This window comes from Oncorhynchus gorbuscha, unplaced genomic scaffold, assembly GCF_021184085.1.
Source record: "Oncorhynchus gorbuscha isolate QuinsamMale2020 ecotype Even-year unplaced genomic scaffold, OgorEven_v1.0 Un_scaffold_2212, whole genome shotgun sequence".
In the NCBI taxonomy this organism is placed as follows: Eukaryota; Metazoa; Chordata; class Actinopteri; order Salmoniformes; family Salmonidae; genus Oncorhynchus; species Oncorhynchus gorbuscha.
The window spans coordinates 1-15000 of NW_025746781.1; the positions used below are offsets into that span (position 1 = coordinate 1).

Genomic DNA, 15000 nt, shown 5'->3' on the forward strand with positions numbered 1-15000 from the left:
TCTCCTCCTCCCTCTCTGTCTCTGTCCTCTCCTCCTCCCTCTGTCCTGTCCTCCTCCCTCTGTCCTCCCCCCCTCTGTCCTGTCCTCTCCTCCTCCCTCTGTCCTGTCCCTCCTCCCTCTGTCCTCCTCCTCCCTCTGTCCTCCCCTCCTCCCTCTGTCCTCTCCTCCTCCCTCTGTCCTCTCCTCCTCCCTCTGTCCTGTCCTCCCCTCTGTCCTGTCCTCCCCTCTGTCCTAGCCTCCCTTCGACGGTGAGGACGAGGATGAGTTGTTCCAGTCCATCATGGAGCATCACGTCTCCTACCCCAAGTCTATGTCCAAGGAAGCTGTCGCCATCTGCAAAGGGGTGAGGGGGAAAACACACCTCCTAATAACTTAATTGATTGTTTGTCTTCCGTGTCACTGCAATTTAGAGAGAGAGAGAGAGACACATAGAGAGAGAGAGAGAGAGAGAGAGGAGGAGAGAGAGAGAGAGAGAGAGAGAGAGAGAGAGAGAGAGAGAGAGAGGAGAGAGAGAGAGAGAGAGAGAGAGAGAGAGAGAGAGAGAGAGAGAGAGAGAGAGAGAGAGAGAGAGAGAGAGGAGGTTGGAGTGAGAGAGAGAGGAGGAAGTTGGAGACAGAGAGAGGAGGTTGGAGAGAGTGGGAGGAGGTTGGAGAGGGAGAGGAGGGGGAGATTGGGGGAGGGAGAGGGGAGGAAATGAGGGGGAGGAGGTTGGATAATGAAATGCAGTATGTCTCCTCTCCTCTGTCCTTCTGCAGTGTTCATTCTGAAGAGGAGCTTTTCTCTGTCAGTCTTCCTTATACTCTGTTTATCCATCCTCTAAACACACACACACACACACACACACACACACACACACACACACACACACACACACACACACACACACACACACACACACACACACACACACACACACACACACACACACACACACACACACACACACACACACAGCTCAGTTATCCAGCAAAGCAGAGTCCATCCCTCTCTATCAAACCTCAGTCTCGTCCTCGACCGTTACCCTTCAGTAACCACTTCCATCACACACACACACACACACCACACACACACACACACACACACACACACACACACACACACACACACACACACACACACACACACACACACACACACACACACACACACACACACACACACACAGGGGGATTGAAGAGGATATAAAATAGAAGCCCTCATTTCATTGATAATCCAGTGGGGGCTCTCAGAACATAAAGGGGAGGAAATGTCAGAGAGGTTTAGCGCCAGCCAGACGTGATGCTATCTTCCCTCTCCTCTCCTCCCTCCTCTCTCTCTCTCCCTCTCCTCCTCTCCTCTCTCTCTCCTCTCCTCTCCCTCTCTCCTCTCCCTCCCTCTCCTCTCCTCCTCTTCCCTACCCTTCTACCACTCTCCTCCTCTCCCCTCCCCTAAACTCCTCCCTCGCCCCTATCTCCCTCTCTCTCCCCTTATTTCCCTCTCTCTCCCCTTATTTCCCTCCCCCTCCCCCTATCTCCCTCTCTCTCCTCCTACCTCCCTATCTCCTTCTCCCTCATCCTATCCCCCTCTCTATCCTCTTATCTGCTATCTCCCTCTCTCTCCCCTTATTCCCCTCCCCCTATCTCCCTCTCTCTCCTCCTACCTCCCTATCTCCTTCTCCCTCATCCTATCCCCCTCTCTATCCTCTTATCTGCTATCTCCCTCTCTGTCCCCTTATTCCCCTCCCCCTATCTCCCTCTCTCTCCTCCTACCTCCCTATCTCCTTCTCCCTCATCCTATCCCCTCTCTATCCTCTTATCTGCTATCTCCCTCTCTCTCCCCTTATTCCCCTCCCCCTATCTCCCACTCTCTCCTCCTACCTCCCTATCTCCTTCTCCCTCATCCTATCCCCCTCTCTATCCTCTTATCTGCTATCTCCCTCTCTGTCCCCTTATTCCCCTCCCCCTATCTCCCTCTCTCTCCTCCTACCTCCCTATCTCCTTCTCCCTCATCCTATCCCCCTCTCTATCCTCTTATCTGCTATCTCCCTCTCTCTCCCCTTATTCCCCTCCCCCTATCTCCCTCTCTCCTCCTACCTCCCTATCTCCTTCTCCCTCATCCTATCCCCCTCTCTATCCTCTTATCTGCTATCTCCCTCTCTCCCCCTATCTCCTATCTCTCACACTCGTTATCTATCCATCTGGTTCCATGTAAAGTACTGTGTTATCTGTCCATCTGGTTCTATGTAAAGTACTGTGTTATCTGGTTCTATGTAAAGTACTGTGTTATCTGGTTCTATGTAAAGTACTGTGTTATCTGGTTCTATGTAAAGTACTGTGTTATCTGTCCATTTGGTTCTACGTAAAGTACTGTGTTATCTGGTTCTATGTAAAGTACTGTGTTATCTGGTTCTATGTAAGTACTGTGTTATCTGGTTCTATGTAAAGTACTGTGTTATCTGTCCACCTGGTTCTATGTAAAGTACTGTGTTATCTGGTTCTATGTAAAGTACTGTGTTATCTGGTTCTATGTAAAGTACTGTGTTATCTGGTTCTATGTAAAGTACTGTGTTATCTGGTTCTATGTAAAGTACTGTGTTATCTGGTTCTATGTAAAGTACTGTGTTATCTGGTTCTATGTATAGTACTGTGTTATCTGGTTCTATGTAAAGTACTGTGTTATCTGGTTCTATGTAAAGTACTGTGTTATCTGGTTCTATGTAAAGTACTGTGTTATCTGGTTCTATGTAAAGTACTGTGTTATCTGGTTCTATGTAAAGTACTGTGTTATCTGGTTCTATTTAAAGTACTGTGTTATCTGGTTCTATTTAAAGTACTGTGTTATCTGGTTCTATTTAAAGTACTGTGTTATCTGTCCATCTGGTTCTATTTAAAGTACTGTGTTATCTGGTTCTATGTATAAAGTACTGTGTTATCTGGTTCTATGTAAAGTACTGTGTTATCTGTCCATCTGGTTCTATTTAAAGTACTGTGTTATCTGGTTCTATGTAAAGTACTGTGTTATCTGTCCATCTGGTTCTATGTAAAGTACTGTGTTATCTGGTTCTATTTAAAGTACTGTGTTATCTGGTTCTATGTAAAGTACTGTGTTATCTGGTTCTATGTAAAGTACTGTGTTATCTGGTTCTATGTAAAGTACTGTGTTATCTGGTTCTATGTAAAGTACTGTGTTATCTGTCCATCTGGTTCTATTTAAAGTACTGTGTTATCTGGTTCTATGTAAAGTACTGTGTTATCTGTCCATCTGGTTCTATGTAAAGTACTGTGTTATCTGTCCATCTGGTTCTATGTAAAGTACTGTGTTATCTGGTTCTATGTAAAGTACTGTGTTATCTGGTTCTATGTAAAGTACTGTGTTATCTGGTTCCATGTAAAGTACTGTGTTATCTGTCCATCTGGTTCTATGTAAAGTACTGTGTTATCTGGTTCCATGTAAAGTACTGTGTTATCTGGTTCTATGTAAAGTACTGTGTTATCTAGTTCTATGTAAAGTACTGTGTTATCTAGTTCTATGTAAAGTACTGTGTTATCTGGTTCTATGTAAAGTACTGTGTTATCTGTCCATCTGGTTCTATTTAAAGTACTGTGTTATCTGTCCATCTGGTTCTATTTAAAGTACTGTGTTATCTGGTTCTATGTAAAGTACTGTGTTATCTGTCCATTTGGTTCTATTTAAAGTACTGTGTTATCTGTCCATCTGGTTCTATTTAAAGTACTGTGTTATCTGGTTCTATTTAAAGTACTGTGTTATCTGGTTCTATGTAAAGTACTGTGTTATCTGGTTCTATTTAAAGTACTGTGTTATCTGGTTCTATTTAAAGTACTGTGTTATCTGGTTCTATGTAAAGTACTGTGTTATCTGGTTCTATGTAAAGTACTGTGTTATCTGGTTCTATTTGTGTTATCTGTTCTATTTAAAGTACTTATCTGGTTCTATTTAAAGTACTGTGTTATCTGGTTCTATGTAAAGTACTGTGTTATCTGGTTCTATGTAAAGTGTCCCTATGGAACCTCTAACCCCCTCCCTGTCCCTATGGAGCCTCTAACCTCTAACCCCCTCCCTATCCCTAGTTGATGACCAAGCACCCTGGGAAGCGTCTGGGCTGTGGTCCGGAGGGGGAGCGAGACATCAGGGACCACGGGTTCTTCCGCTATATGGACTGGGACAAAGTGGAGAACAAGGAAGTACAACCGCCATTCAAACCCAAAGCTGTGAGTCCACCCCCCCCCCCTTGGCTCTCTCTATGGAGCCTCTAACCCCCCTTCTCTCTCTATGGAGCCTCTAACCCACCCCCTGTCTCTCTCTATGGAGACTCTAACCCCCCGTCTCTCTCTATGGAGCCTCTAATCCCCCTTCTCTCTCCATGGAGACTCTAACCCCCCCCCCCCTGTCTCTCTCTGTGGAGCCTCTAAACCCCTCCCTGTATCTCTCTATGGAGCCTCTAACCCCCCCCGTCTCTCTATATGGAGCCTCTAACCCACCCCCTGTCTCTCTCTATGGAGACTCTAAACCCCCATAGAGGCGGTGATGGTGATGATATTGGTGATGATGGTAGTGGTGATGATGGTGGTGGTGATGGTGGTGATGATGATGTTGGTGGTGATGGTGATGATATTGGTGATGATGGTAGTGGTGATGATGGTGGTGATGATGATGGTGGTGATGGTGGTGATGATGATGTTGGTGGTGATGGTGATGATATTGGTGATGATGGTAGTGGTGATGATGGTGGTGATGATGATGGTGATGGTGATGATATTGGTGATGATGGTAGTGGTGATGATGGTGGTGATGGTGGTGATGATATTGGTGATGATGGTGGTGGTGGTGATGATGATGGTGGTGGTGGTGGTGATGGTGATGGTGATGATGGTGATGGTGATGATGATGATGGTGATGATGGTGATGGTGATGATGATGGTGGTGATGATGGTGATGATGATGGTGATGATGGTGATGATGATGATGGTGGTGGTGGTGGTGGTGGTGGTGATGGTGATGGTGGTGGTGATGATGGTGATGGTGGTGATGATGATGATGATGATGATTATGATGATGGTGGTGGTGGTGGTGATGGTGATGGTGGTGATGATGATGAAAGTGATGATGATGGTGATGGTGGTGGTGATGATGGTGGTGATGGTGATGATGATGATGGTGGTGATGATGGTGATGGTGATGGTGATGATGGTGGTGGTGATGATGATGATGGTGGTGGTGATGATGGTGATGATGATGATGGTGATGACGGTGGTGATGGTGATGGTGATGATGGTGATGATGATGATGGTGATGATGGTGGTGGTGATGGTGGTGATGATGCTGGTGGTGGTGATGATGATGGTGGTGGTGATGGTGATGATGATGATGGTGGTGGTGATGATGATGGTGGTGGTGGTGATGATGATGATGGTGGTGATGATGATGATGGTGATGGTGGTGATGGTGGTGGTGATGGTGATGATGGTGGTGATGATGATGGTGGTGGTGATGATGATGATGTTGGTGATGATGATGATGGTGATGGTGGTGATGATGGTGATGGTGGTGATGATGATGATGGTGGTGGTGATGATGGTGATGATGGTGGTGATGGTGGTGGTGATGGTGATGATGGTGGTGGTGATGACTGTGGTGATGATGATGGTGGTGGTGATGATGATGATGTTGGTGATGGTGATGATGTTGGTGATGATGATGGTGATGGTGATGATGGTAGTGATGGTGGTGGTGATGGTGATGATGGTGGTGGTGATGACTGTGGTGATGATGATGGTGGTGGTGATGATGCTGGTGGTGGTGGTGGTGATGATGGTGATGATGGTGGTGATGGTGGTGGTGATGGTGATGATGGTGGTGGTGATGACTGTGGTGATGATGATGGTGATGATGTTGGTGGTGGTGATGATGGTGGTGATGGTAGTGATGATGTTGGTGATGATGATGATAATGGGGATGGTGATGATGGTAGTGATGATGTTGGTGATGGTGGTGATGGTAGTGATGATGATGATGATGTTGGTGATGATGATGATGATGGGGATGGTTATCAGTGCCACCTTGTTGATGTTGTTTACTGGTTGTGAAAGGAATGTTCATGAGAACACCTTGTTTACTGGTGTGACCAGCGTGTGTATCAGTACCACCTTGTTGTTGTTGTTGTTGTTGTTGTTTACTGTTTACTGTGACCAGCGTGTGTATCAGTACCACCTTGTTGTTGTTGTTGTTTACTGGTGTGACCAGCGTGTGTATCAGTACCACCTTGTTGTTGTTGTTGTTGTTTACTGGTGTGACCAGCGTGTGTATCAGTACCACCTTGTTGTTGTTGTTGTTTACTGGTGTGACCAGCGTGTGTATCAGTTCCACCTTGTTGTTGTTTACTGGTGTGACCAGCGTGTGTATCAGTTCCACCTTGTTGTTGTTGTTGTTGTTTACTGGTGTGACCAGCGTGTTTATCAGTACCACCTTGTTGTTGTTGTTGTTGTTGTTTACTGGTGTGACCAGGTGTTTATCAGTTCCACCTTGTTGTTGTTGTTGTTTACTGGTGTGACCAGCGTGTGTATCAGTTCCACCTTGTTGTTGTTGTTTTTACTGGTGTGACCAGCGTGTGTATCAGTACCACCTTGTTGTTGTTGTTGTTGTTGTTTACTGGTGTGACCAGCGTGTGTATCAGTACCACCTTGTTGTTGTTGTTGTTTACTGGTGTGACCAGCGTGTGTATCAGTTCCACCTTGTTATTGTTGTTGTTTACTGGTGTGACCAGTGTGTGTATCAGTTCCACCTTGTTGTTGTTGTTTACTGGTGTGACCAGCGTGTGTATCAGTTCCACCTTGTTGTTGTTGTTGTTTACTGGTGTGACCAGTGTGTGTATCAGTTCCACCTTGTTGTTGTTCTTGTTTACTGGTGTGACCAGCATGTGTATCAGTTCCACCTTGTTGTTGTTGTTGTTGTTTACTGGTGTGACCAGCATGTGTATCAGTTCCACCTTGTTGTTGTTGTTGTTTACTGGTGTGACCAGCGTGTGTATCAGTTCCACCTTGTTGTTGTTGTTGTTTACTGGTGTGTGTGTATCAGTTCCACCTGGTTGTTGTTGTTGTTGTTGTTTACTGGTGTGACCAGCGTGTGTATCAGTTCCACCTTGTTGTTGTTGTTGTTTACTGGTGTGACCAGTGTGTGTGTATCAGTTCCACCTTGTTGTTGTTGTTGTTTACTGGTGTGACCAGCGTGTGTATCAGTTCCACCTTGTTGTTGTTGTTGTGGTTACTGGTGTGACCAGCATGTGTATCAGTTTACCTTTGTTGTTGTTTACTGGTGTGACCAGTGTGTGTATCAGTTCCACCTTGTTGTTGTTGTTGTTGTTTACTGGTGTGACCAGCGTGTGTATCAGTTCCACCTTGTTGTTGTTTACTGGTGTGACCAGTGTGTGTATCAGTTGTTGTTGTTTACTGGTGTGACCAGCGTGTGTATCAGTTCCACCTTGTTGTTGTTGTTGTTTACTGGTGTGACCAGCGTGTGTATCAGTTCCACCTTGTTGTTGTTGTTGTTTACTGGTGTGACCAGCATGTGTATCAGTTCTACCTTGTTGTTGTTTACTGGTGTGACCAGTGTGTGTATCAGTTCCACCTTGTTGTTGTTGTTGTTGTTTACTGGTGTGACCAGCGTGTGTATCAGTTCCACCTTGTTGTTGTTTAGTGACCACATGTGTATCAGTTCCACCTTGTTGTTGTTGTTGTTTACTGGTGTGACCAGCGTGTTTATCAGTTCCACCTTGTTGTTGTTGTTGTTTACTGGTGTGACCAGCGTGTGTATCAGTTCCACCTTGTTGTTGTTGTTGTTTACTGGTGTGACCAGCGTGTGTATCAGTTCCACCTGGTTGTTGTTGTTGTTGTTGTTTACTGGTGTGACCAGCGTGTGTATCAGTTCCACCTTGTTGTTGTTGTTGTTTACTGGTGTGACCAGCGTGTGTATCAGTTCCACCTTGTTGTTGTTGTTGTTTACTGGTGTGACCAGCATGTGTATCAGTTCTACCTTGTTGTTGTTTACTGGTGTGACCAGTGTGTGTATCAGTTCCACCTTGTTGTTGTTGTTGTTGTTTACTGGTGTGACCAGCGTGTGTATCAGTTCCACCTTGTTGTTGTTTACTGGTGTGACCAGTGTGTGTATCAGTTCCACCTTGTTGTTGTTTACTGGTGTGACCAGCGTGTGTATCAGTTCCACCTTGTTGTTGTTGTTGTTTACTGGTGTGACCAGCGTGTGTATCAGTTCCACCTTGTTGTTGTTGTTGTTGTTTTGTTGTTGTTGTTGTTTATGACCAGGTGTGTATTCCACCTTGTTGTTGTTGTTGTTTACTGGTGTGACCAGGGTGTGTATCAGTTCCACCTTGTTGTTGTTGTTTACTGGTGTGACCAGGTGTGTATCAGTTCCACCTTGTTGTTGTTGTTGTTTACTGGTGTGACCAGGTGTGTATCAGTTCCACCTTGTTGTTGTTGTTTACTGGTGTGACCAGCGTGTGTATCAGTTCCACCTTGTTGTTGTTGTTTATTGGTGTGACCAGCGTGTGTATCAGTTCCACCTGTTGTTGTTGTTGTTGTTTTACTGGTGTGACCAGCGTGTGTATCAGTTCCACCTTGTTGTTGTTGTTGTTTACTGGTGTGACCAGTGTGTGTATCAGTTCCACCTTGTTGTTGTTGTTGTTTACTGGTGTGACCAGCATGTGTATCAGTTCCACCTTGTTGTTGTTGTTGTTTACTGGTGTGACCAGCATGTGTATCAGTTCCACTTTGTTGTTGTTGTTGTTTACTGGTGTGACCAGCGTGTGTATCAGTTCCACCTTGTTGTTGTTGTTGTTTACTGGTGTGACCAGCGTGTGTATCAGTTCCACCTGGTTGTTGTTGTTGTTGTTGTTTACTGGTGTGACCAGCGTGTGTATCAGTTCCACCTTGTTGTTGTTGTTGTTTACTGGTGTGACCAGTGTGTGTATCAGTTCCACCTTGTTGTTGTTGTTGTTTACTGGTGTGACCAGCGTGTGTATCAGTTCCACCTTGTTGTTGTTGTTGTTTACTGGTGTGACCAGCATGTGTATCAGTTCTACCTTGTTGTTGTTTACTGGTGTGACCAGTGTGTGTATCAGTTCCACCTTGTTGTTGTTGTTGTTGTTTACTGGTGTGACCAGCGTGTGTATCAGTTCCACCTTGTTGTTGTTTACTGGTGTGACCAGTGTGTGTATCAGTTCCACCTTGTTGTTGTTTACTGGTGTGACCAGCGTGTGTATCAGTTCCACCTTGTTGTTGTTGTTGTTTACTGGTGTGACCAGCGTGTGTATCAGTTCCACCTTGTTGTTGTTGTTGTTTACTGGTGTGACCAGCATGTGTATCAGTTCTACCTTGTTGTTGTTTACTGGTGTGACCAGTGTGTGTATCAGTTCCACCTTGTTGTTGTTGTTGTTGTTTACTGGTGTGACCAGCGTGTGTATCAGTTCCACCTTGTTGTTGTTTACTGGTGTGACCAGCATGTGTATCAGTTCCACCTTGTTGTTGTTGTTGTTTACTGGTGTGACCAGCGTGTTTATCAGTTCCACCTTGTTGTTGTTGTTGTTTACTGGTGTGACCAGCGTGTGTATCAGTTCCACCTTGTTGTTGTTGTTGTTTACTGGTGTGACCAGCGTGTGTATCAGTTCCACCTGGTTGTTGTTGTTGTTGTTGTTTACTGGTGTGACCAGCGTGTGTATCAGTTCCACCTTGTTGTTGTTGTTGTTTACTGGTGTGACCAGCGTGTGTATCAGTTCCACCTTGTTGTTGTTGTTGTTTACTGGTGTGACCAGCATGTGTGTTCTACCTTGTTGTTGTTTACTGGTGTGACCAGTGTGTGTATCAGTTCCACCTTGTTGTTGTTGTTGTTGTTTACTGGTGTGACCAGCGTGTGTATCAGTTCCACCTTGTTGTTGTTTACTGGTGTGACCAGTGTGTGTATCAGTTCCACCTTGTTGTTGTTTACTGGTGCAGCGTGTGTCTCTCAGTTCCACCTTGTTGTTGTTGTTGTTTACTGGTGTGACCAGCGTGTGTATCAGTTCCACCTTGTTTTTCCATCAAAAGTTTGGAAGGCAGAACGGAGCCCTAATGAGTCCAGACCTTCCCCGATCCCTCTCTCTCTCTCTCTCTCTCTCTCTCTCTCTCTCTCTCTCTCTCTCTCTCTCTCTCTCTCTCTCTCTCTCTCTCTCTCTCTCTCTCTCTCTCTCTCTCTCTCTCTCTCTCTCTCTCTCTCGCTTTCTCTCTCTCTCTCTCTCTCTCTCTCTCTCTCTCTCTCTCTCTCTCTCTCTCTCTCTTCTCTCTCTCTCTTCTCTCTCTCTCTCTCTCTCTCTCTCTCTCTCTCTCTCTCTCTCTCTCTCTCTCTCTCTCTCTCTCTCTTCTCTCTCTCTCTCTCTCTCTCTCTCTCTCTCTATCTTTATCTCCTTCTCCCTTTCCCTCTGTCTCTCCCTCTGTTGTAGCTGTTAGAGACGTCAGACCTCCTGTTGTTTAGTTGTGCTTAGGAAATACAGCAGGAACAAAACTACACTTAGGAAATACAGCAGGAACATAATGACACCCAGGAAATACAGCAGGAACATAATGACACTTAGGAACATAATGACACTTAGGAAATACAGCAGGAACATAATGACACTTAGGAAATACAGCAGGAACATAATGACACTTAGGAAATACAGCAGGAACATAATGACACTTAGGAAATACAGCAGGAACATAATGACACCCAGGAAATACAGCAGGAACATAATGACACTTAGGAAATACAGCAGGAACATAATGACACTTAGGAAATACAGCAGGAACATAATGACACTTAGGAAATACAGCAGGAACATAATGACACTTAGGAAATACAGCAGGAACATAATGACACTCAGGAAATACAGCAGGAACAAAACTACACCCAGGAAATACAGCAGGAACATAATGACACTTAGGAAATACAGCAGGAACATAATGACACTTAGGAAATACAGCAGGAACATAATGACACTTAGGAAATACAGCAGGACCATAATGACACTTAGGAAATACAGCAGGAACATAATGACACCCAGGAAATACAGCAGGAGCATAATGACACTTAGGAAATACAGCAGGAACAAAACTACACTTAGGAAATACAGCAGGAACATAATGACACTCAGGAAATACAGCAGGAACATAATGACACTCAGGAAATACAGCAGGAACATAATGACACTTAGGAAATACAGCAGGAACATAATGTCACTTAGGAAATACAGCAGGAACATAATGTCACTTAGGAAATACAGCAGGAACATAATGACACCCAGGAAATACAGCAGGAACATAATGACACTTAGGAAATACAGCAGGAACAAAACTACACTTAGGAAATACAGCAGGAACTTAATGACACTCAGGAAATACAGCAGGAACATAATGACACTCAGGAAATACAGCAGGAACATAATGACACTTAGGAAATACAGCAGGAACATAATGACACTCAGGAAATACAGCAGGAACATAATGACACTCAGGAAATACAGCAGGAACATAATGACACTTAGGAAATACAGCAGGAACATAATGACACTTAGGAAATACAGCAGGAACATAATGTCACTTAGGAAATACAGCAGGAACATAATGACACTCAGGAAATACAGCAGGAACATAATGACACCAAGGAAATACAGCAGGAACAAAATTGCATGTAGGAAATACAGCAGGAACAAAACTACACCTAGGAAATACAGCAGGAACACTATGACACTCAGGAAATACAGCAGGAACAAAACTACACCTAGGAAATACAGCAGGAACATGATGACACCCAGGAAATACAGCAGGAACTAAACTACACCTAGGAAATACAGCAGGAACATGATGACACCCAGGAAATACAGCAGGAACATAATGACACTTAGGAAATACAGCAGGAACAAAACTACACTCAGGAAATACAGCAGGAACATGATGACACCCAGGAAATACAGCAGGAACAAAACTACACTCAGGAAATACAGCAGGAACATGATGACACCCAGGAAATACAGCAGGAACATAATGACACTTAGGAAATACAGCAGGAACAAAACTACACTCAGGAAATACAGCAGGAACATGATGACACCCAGGAAATACAGCAGGAACAAAACTACACTTAGGAAATACAGCAGGAACAAAACTACACTTAGGAAATACAGCAGGAACATAATGACACTTAGGAAATACAGCAGGAACAAAACTACACCCAGGAAATACAGCAGGAACATAATGACACTCAGGAAATACAGCAGGAACATAATGACACCAAGGAAATACAGCAGGAACATAATGACACTTAGGAAATACAGCAGGAACAAAACTACACTTAGGAAATACAGCAGGAACAAAACTACACCCAGGAAATACAGCAGGAACATAATGACACTTAGGAAATACAGCAGGAACATAATGACACTTAGGAAATACAGCAGGAACATAATGACACTTAGGAAATACAGCAGGAACATAATGTCACTTAGGAAATACAGCAGGAACATAATGACACCCAGGAAATACAGCAGGAACATAATGACACTTAGGAAATACAGCAGGAACATGATGACACTTAGGAAATACAGCAGGAACATGATGACACCCAGGAAATACAGCAGGAACATGATGACACCCAGGAAATACAGCAGGAACATAATGACACTTAGGAAATACAGCAGGAACATAATGACACTTAGGAAATACAGCAGGAACATAATGACACTTAGGAAATACAGCAGGAACATAATGACACTTAGGAAATACAGCAGGAACACAACTACACTTAGGAAATACAGCAGGAACATAATGACACTTAGGAAATACAGCAGGAACATAATGACACTCAGGAAATACAGCAGGAACTAAACTACACTTAGGAAATACAGCAGGCACAAAACTACACTTAGGAAATACAGCAGGAACAAAACTACACTTAGGAAATACAGCAGGAACAAAACTACACTTAGGAAATACAGCAGGAACAAAACTACACTTAGGAAATACAGCAGGAACATAATGACACTTAGGAAATACAGCAGGAACATAATGACACTTAGGAAATACAGCAGGAACATAATGACACTCAGGAAATACAGCAGGAACTAAACTACACTTAGGAAATACAGCAGGCACAAAACTACACGTATGAAATACAGCAGGAACACTATGACACTCAGGAAATACAGCAGGAACAAAACTACACCTAGGAAATACAGCAGGAACATGATGACACCCAGGAAATACAGCAGGAACATAATGACACTTAGGAAATACAGCAGGAACATAATGACACTCAGGAAATACAGCAGGAACATAATGACACTCAGGAAATACAGCAGGAACATAATGACACTTAGGAAATACAGCAGGAACATAATGACACTTAGGAAATACAGCAGGAACATAATGACACTTAGGAAATACAGCAGGAACATAATGACACTTAGGAAATACAGCAGGAACATAATGACACTTAGGAAATACAGCAGGAACATAATGACACTTAGGAAATACAGCAGGAACATAATGACACTTAGGAAATACAGCAGGATCAAAATGATGTCTGTCTGCCTGTTTTATATAACAAGATACAACCACGTGACTCACTGTCTGGAGGAGCGATCCATTGTAGTGAATGGGACAGTGTACCTAATAAACTGTCCGATGGACCAGTAACTGATTGCCTCGATGCCTGTCTGCCTGCTTTATATAACAAGCTACGACCACGTGACTCACTGTCTGGAGGAGCGATCCATTGTAGTGAATGGGACGGTGTACCTAATAAACTGTCCGATGGACCAGTAACTGATTGCCTCGATGCCTGTCTGCCTGCTTTATATAACAAGCTACGACCACGTGACTCACTGTCTGGAGGAGCGATTCATTGTAGTGAATGGGACGGTGTACCTAATAAACTGTCCTATGGACCAGTAACTGAATGCCTCTATGCCTGTCTGCCTGCTTTATAGAGTGAATCTGACGTTTGGTTCTCGAAGGAGAGGATTGCCCAAAAAAATATATTTTTAATAACGAGTTGTTTACAAATGTAGTTTCCTTATTTTCTTTTAGAGATAGACCGAGATAATCAACATAATCACATTGATAGACCGAGATAATCAACACTACGTTTCACATTGATAGACCGAGATAATCAACACGAGATAATCAACGTTTCACATTGATAGACCGAGATAATCAACACATTGATAGACCGAGATAATTCACATTGATAGACCGAGATAATCAACACTACGTTTCACATTGATAGACCGAGATAATCAACACTACGTTTCACATTGATGATAGACATTGATAGACTGAGAGATTGATGGCGAGCCCTAATATTATTCGTAATATATTTCACATTGATAGGCCGTTGTGGATTTTTGCGAAGGATTTAAATGAACATGTAAAAATCTGATTTCCTGATTCGTCAATGACTCAGCCATCTCTTAACCAATCAAACTTTGTTTCACAGGCTCTCTGTCAACCCCATAATGACAATAGGTTAGGTAACTTAGGTAACTTCCTCCCCCTCTTTGTCTATATCTCTCTGTCTATCTCTCCCTCCCCTACTGTCTCTCTATCTTGCCCCTCTCTCCCTCCTCTCCCCCTCTATCTCTCTAAATCTCTCTCTCCCTCCCCCTCTATCTCTCCATCTTCCTGTCTCTCTCTCCCTCCACCTCTATCTTTCTATCTTCCCCTCTCTCTTCCTCCCCCTCTATCTCTCTATCTTCCTGTCTCTCTCCCTCCCTCTCTATCTTCCTGTCTCTCTCTCCCTCCCCTTCTATCTCTCTATCTTCCCCTCTCTCTCCCTCCCCTTCTATCTCTCTATCTTCCCCTCTCTCTCCCTCCCCCTCTAACTCTCTATCTTCCCCTCTCTCTCCCTCCCCCTCTATCTCTCTATCTTCCCCTCTCTCTCTCCCTCCCCTCTAACTCTCTATCTTCCCCTCTCTCTCTCCCTCCC

The 15000-nt window shown here is 44.1% G+C and overlaps 1 protein-coding gene across 1 annotated transcript in view; it reads left to right on the top strand.

The window, feature by feature from the left end:
- Nucleotides 1-235: 235 nt before the first annotated feature.
- Nucleotides 236-15000, top strand: part of LOC124025280 (protein kinase C beta type-like) — a gene marked incomplete at its 5' end in the record, with an annotated part of 19623 nt that continues 4858 nt past the window's right edge. The window contains 2 exons of the mRNA XM_046338835.1: nucleotides 236-343; nucleotides 4068-4208. Of these exons, the coding sequence (XP_046194791.1) occupies nucleotides 236-343; nucleotides 4068-4208 (249 nt within the window). The remainder of the gene's footprint in view (nucleotides 344-4067; nucleotides 4209-15000) is intronic.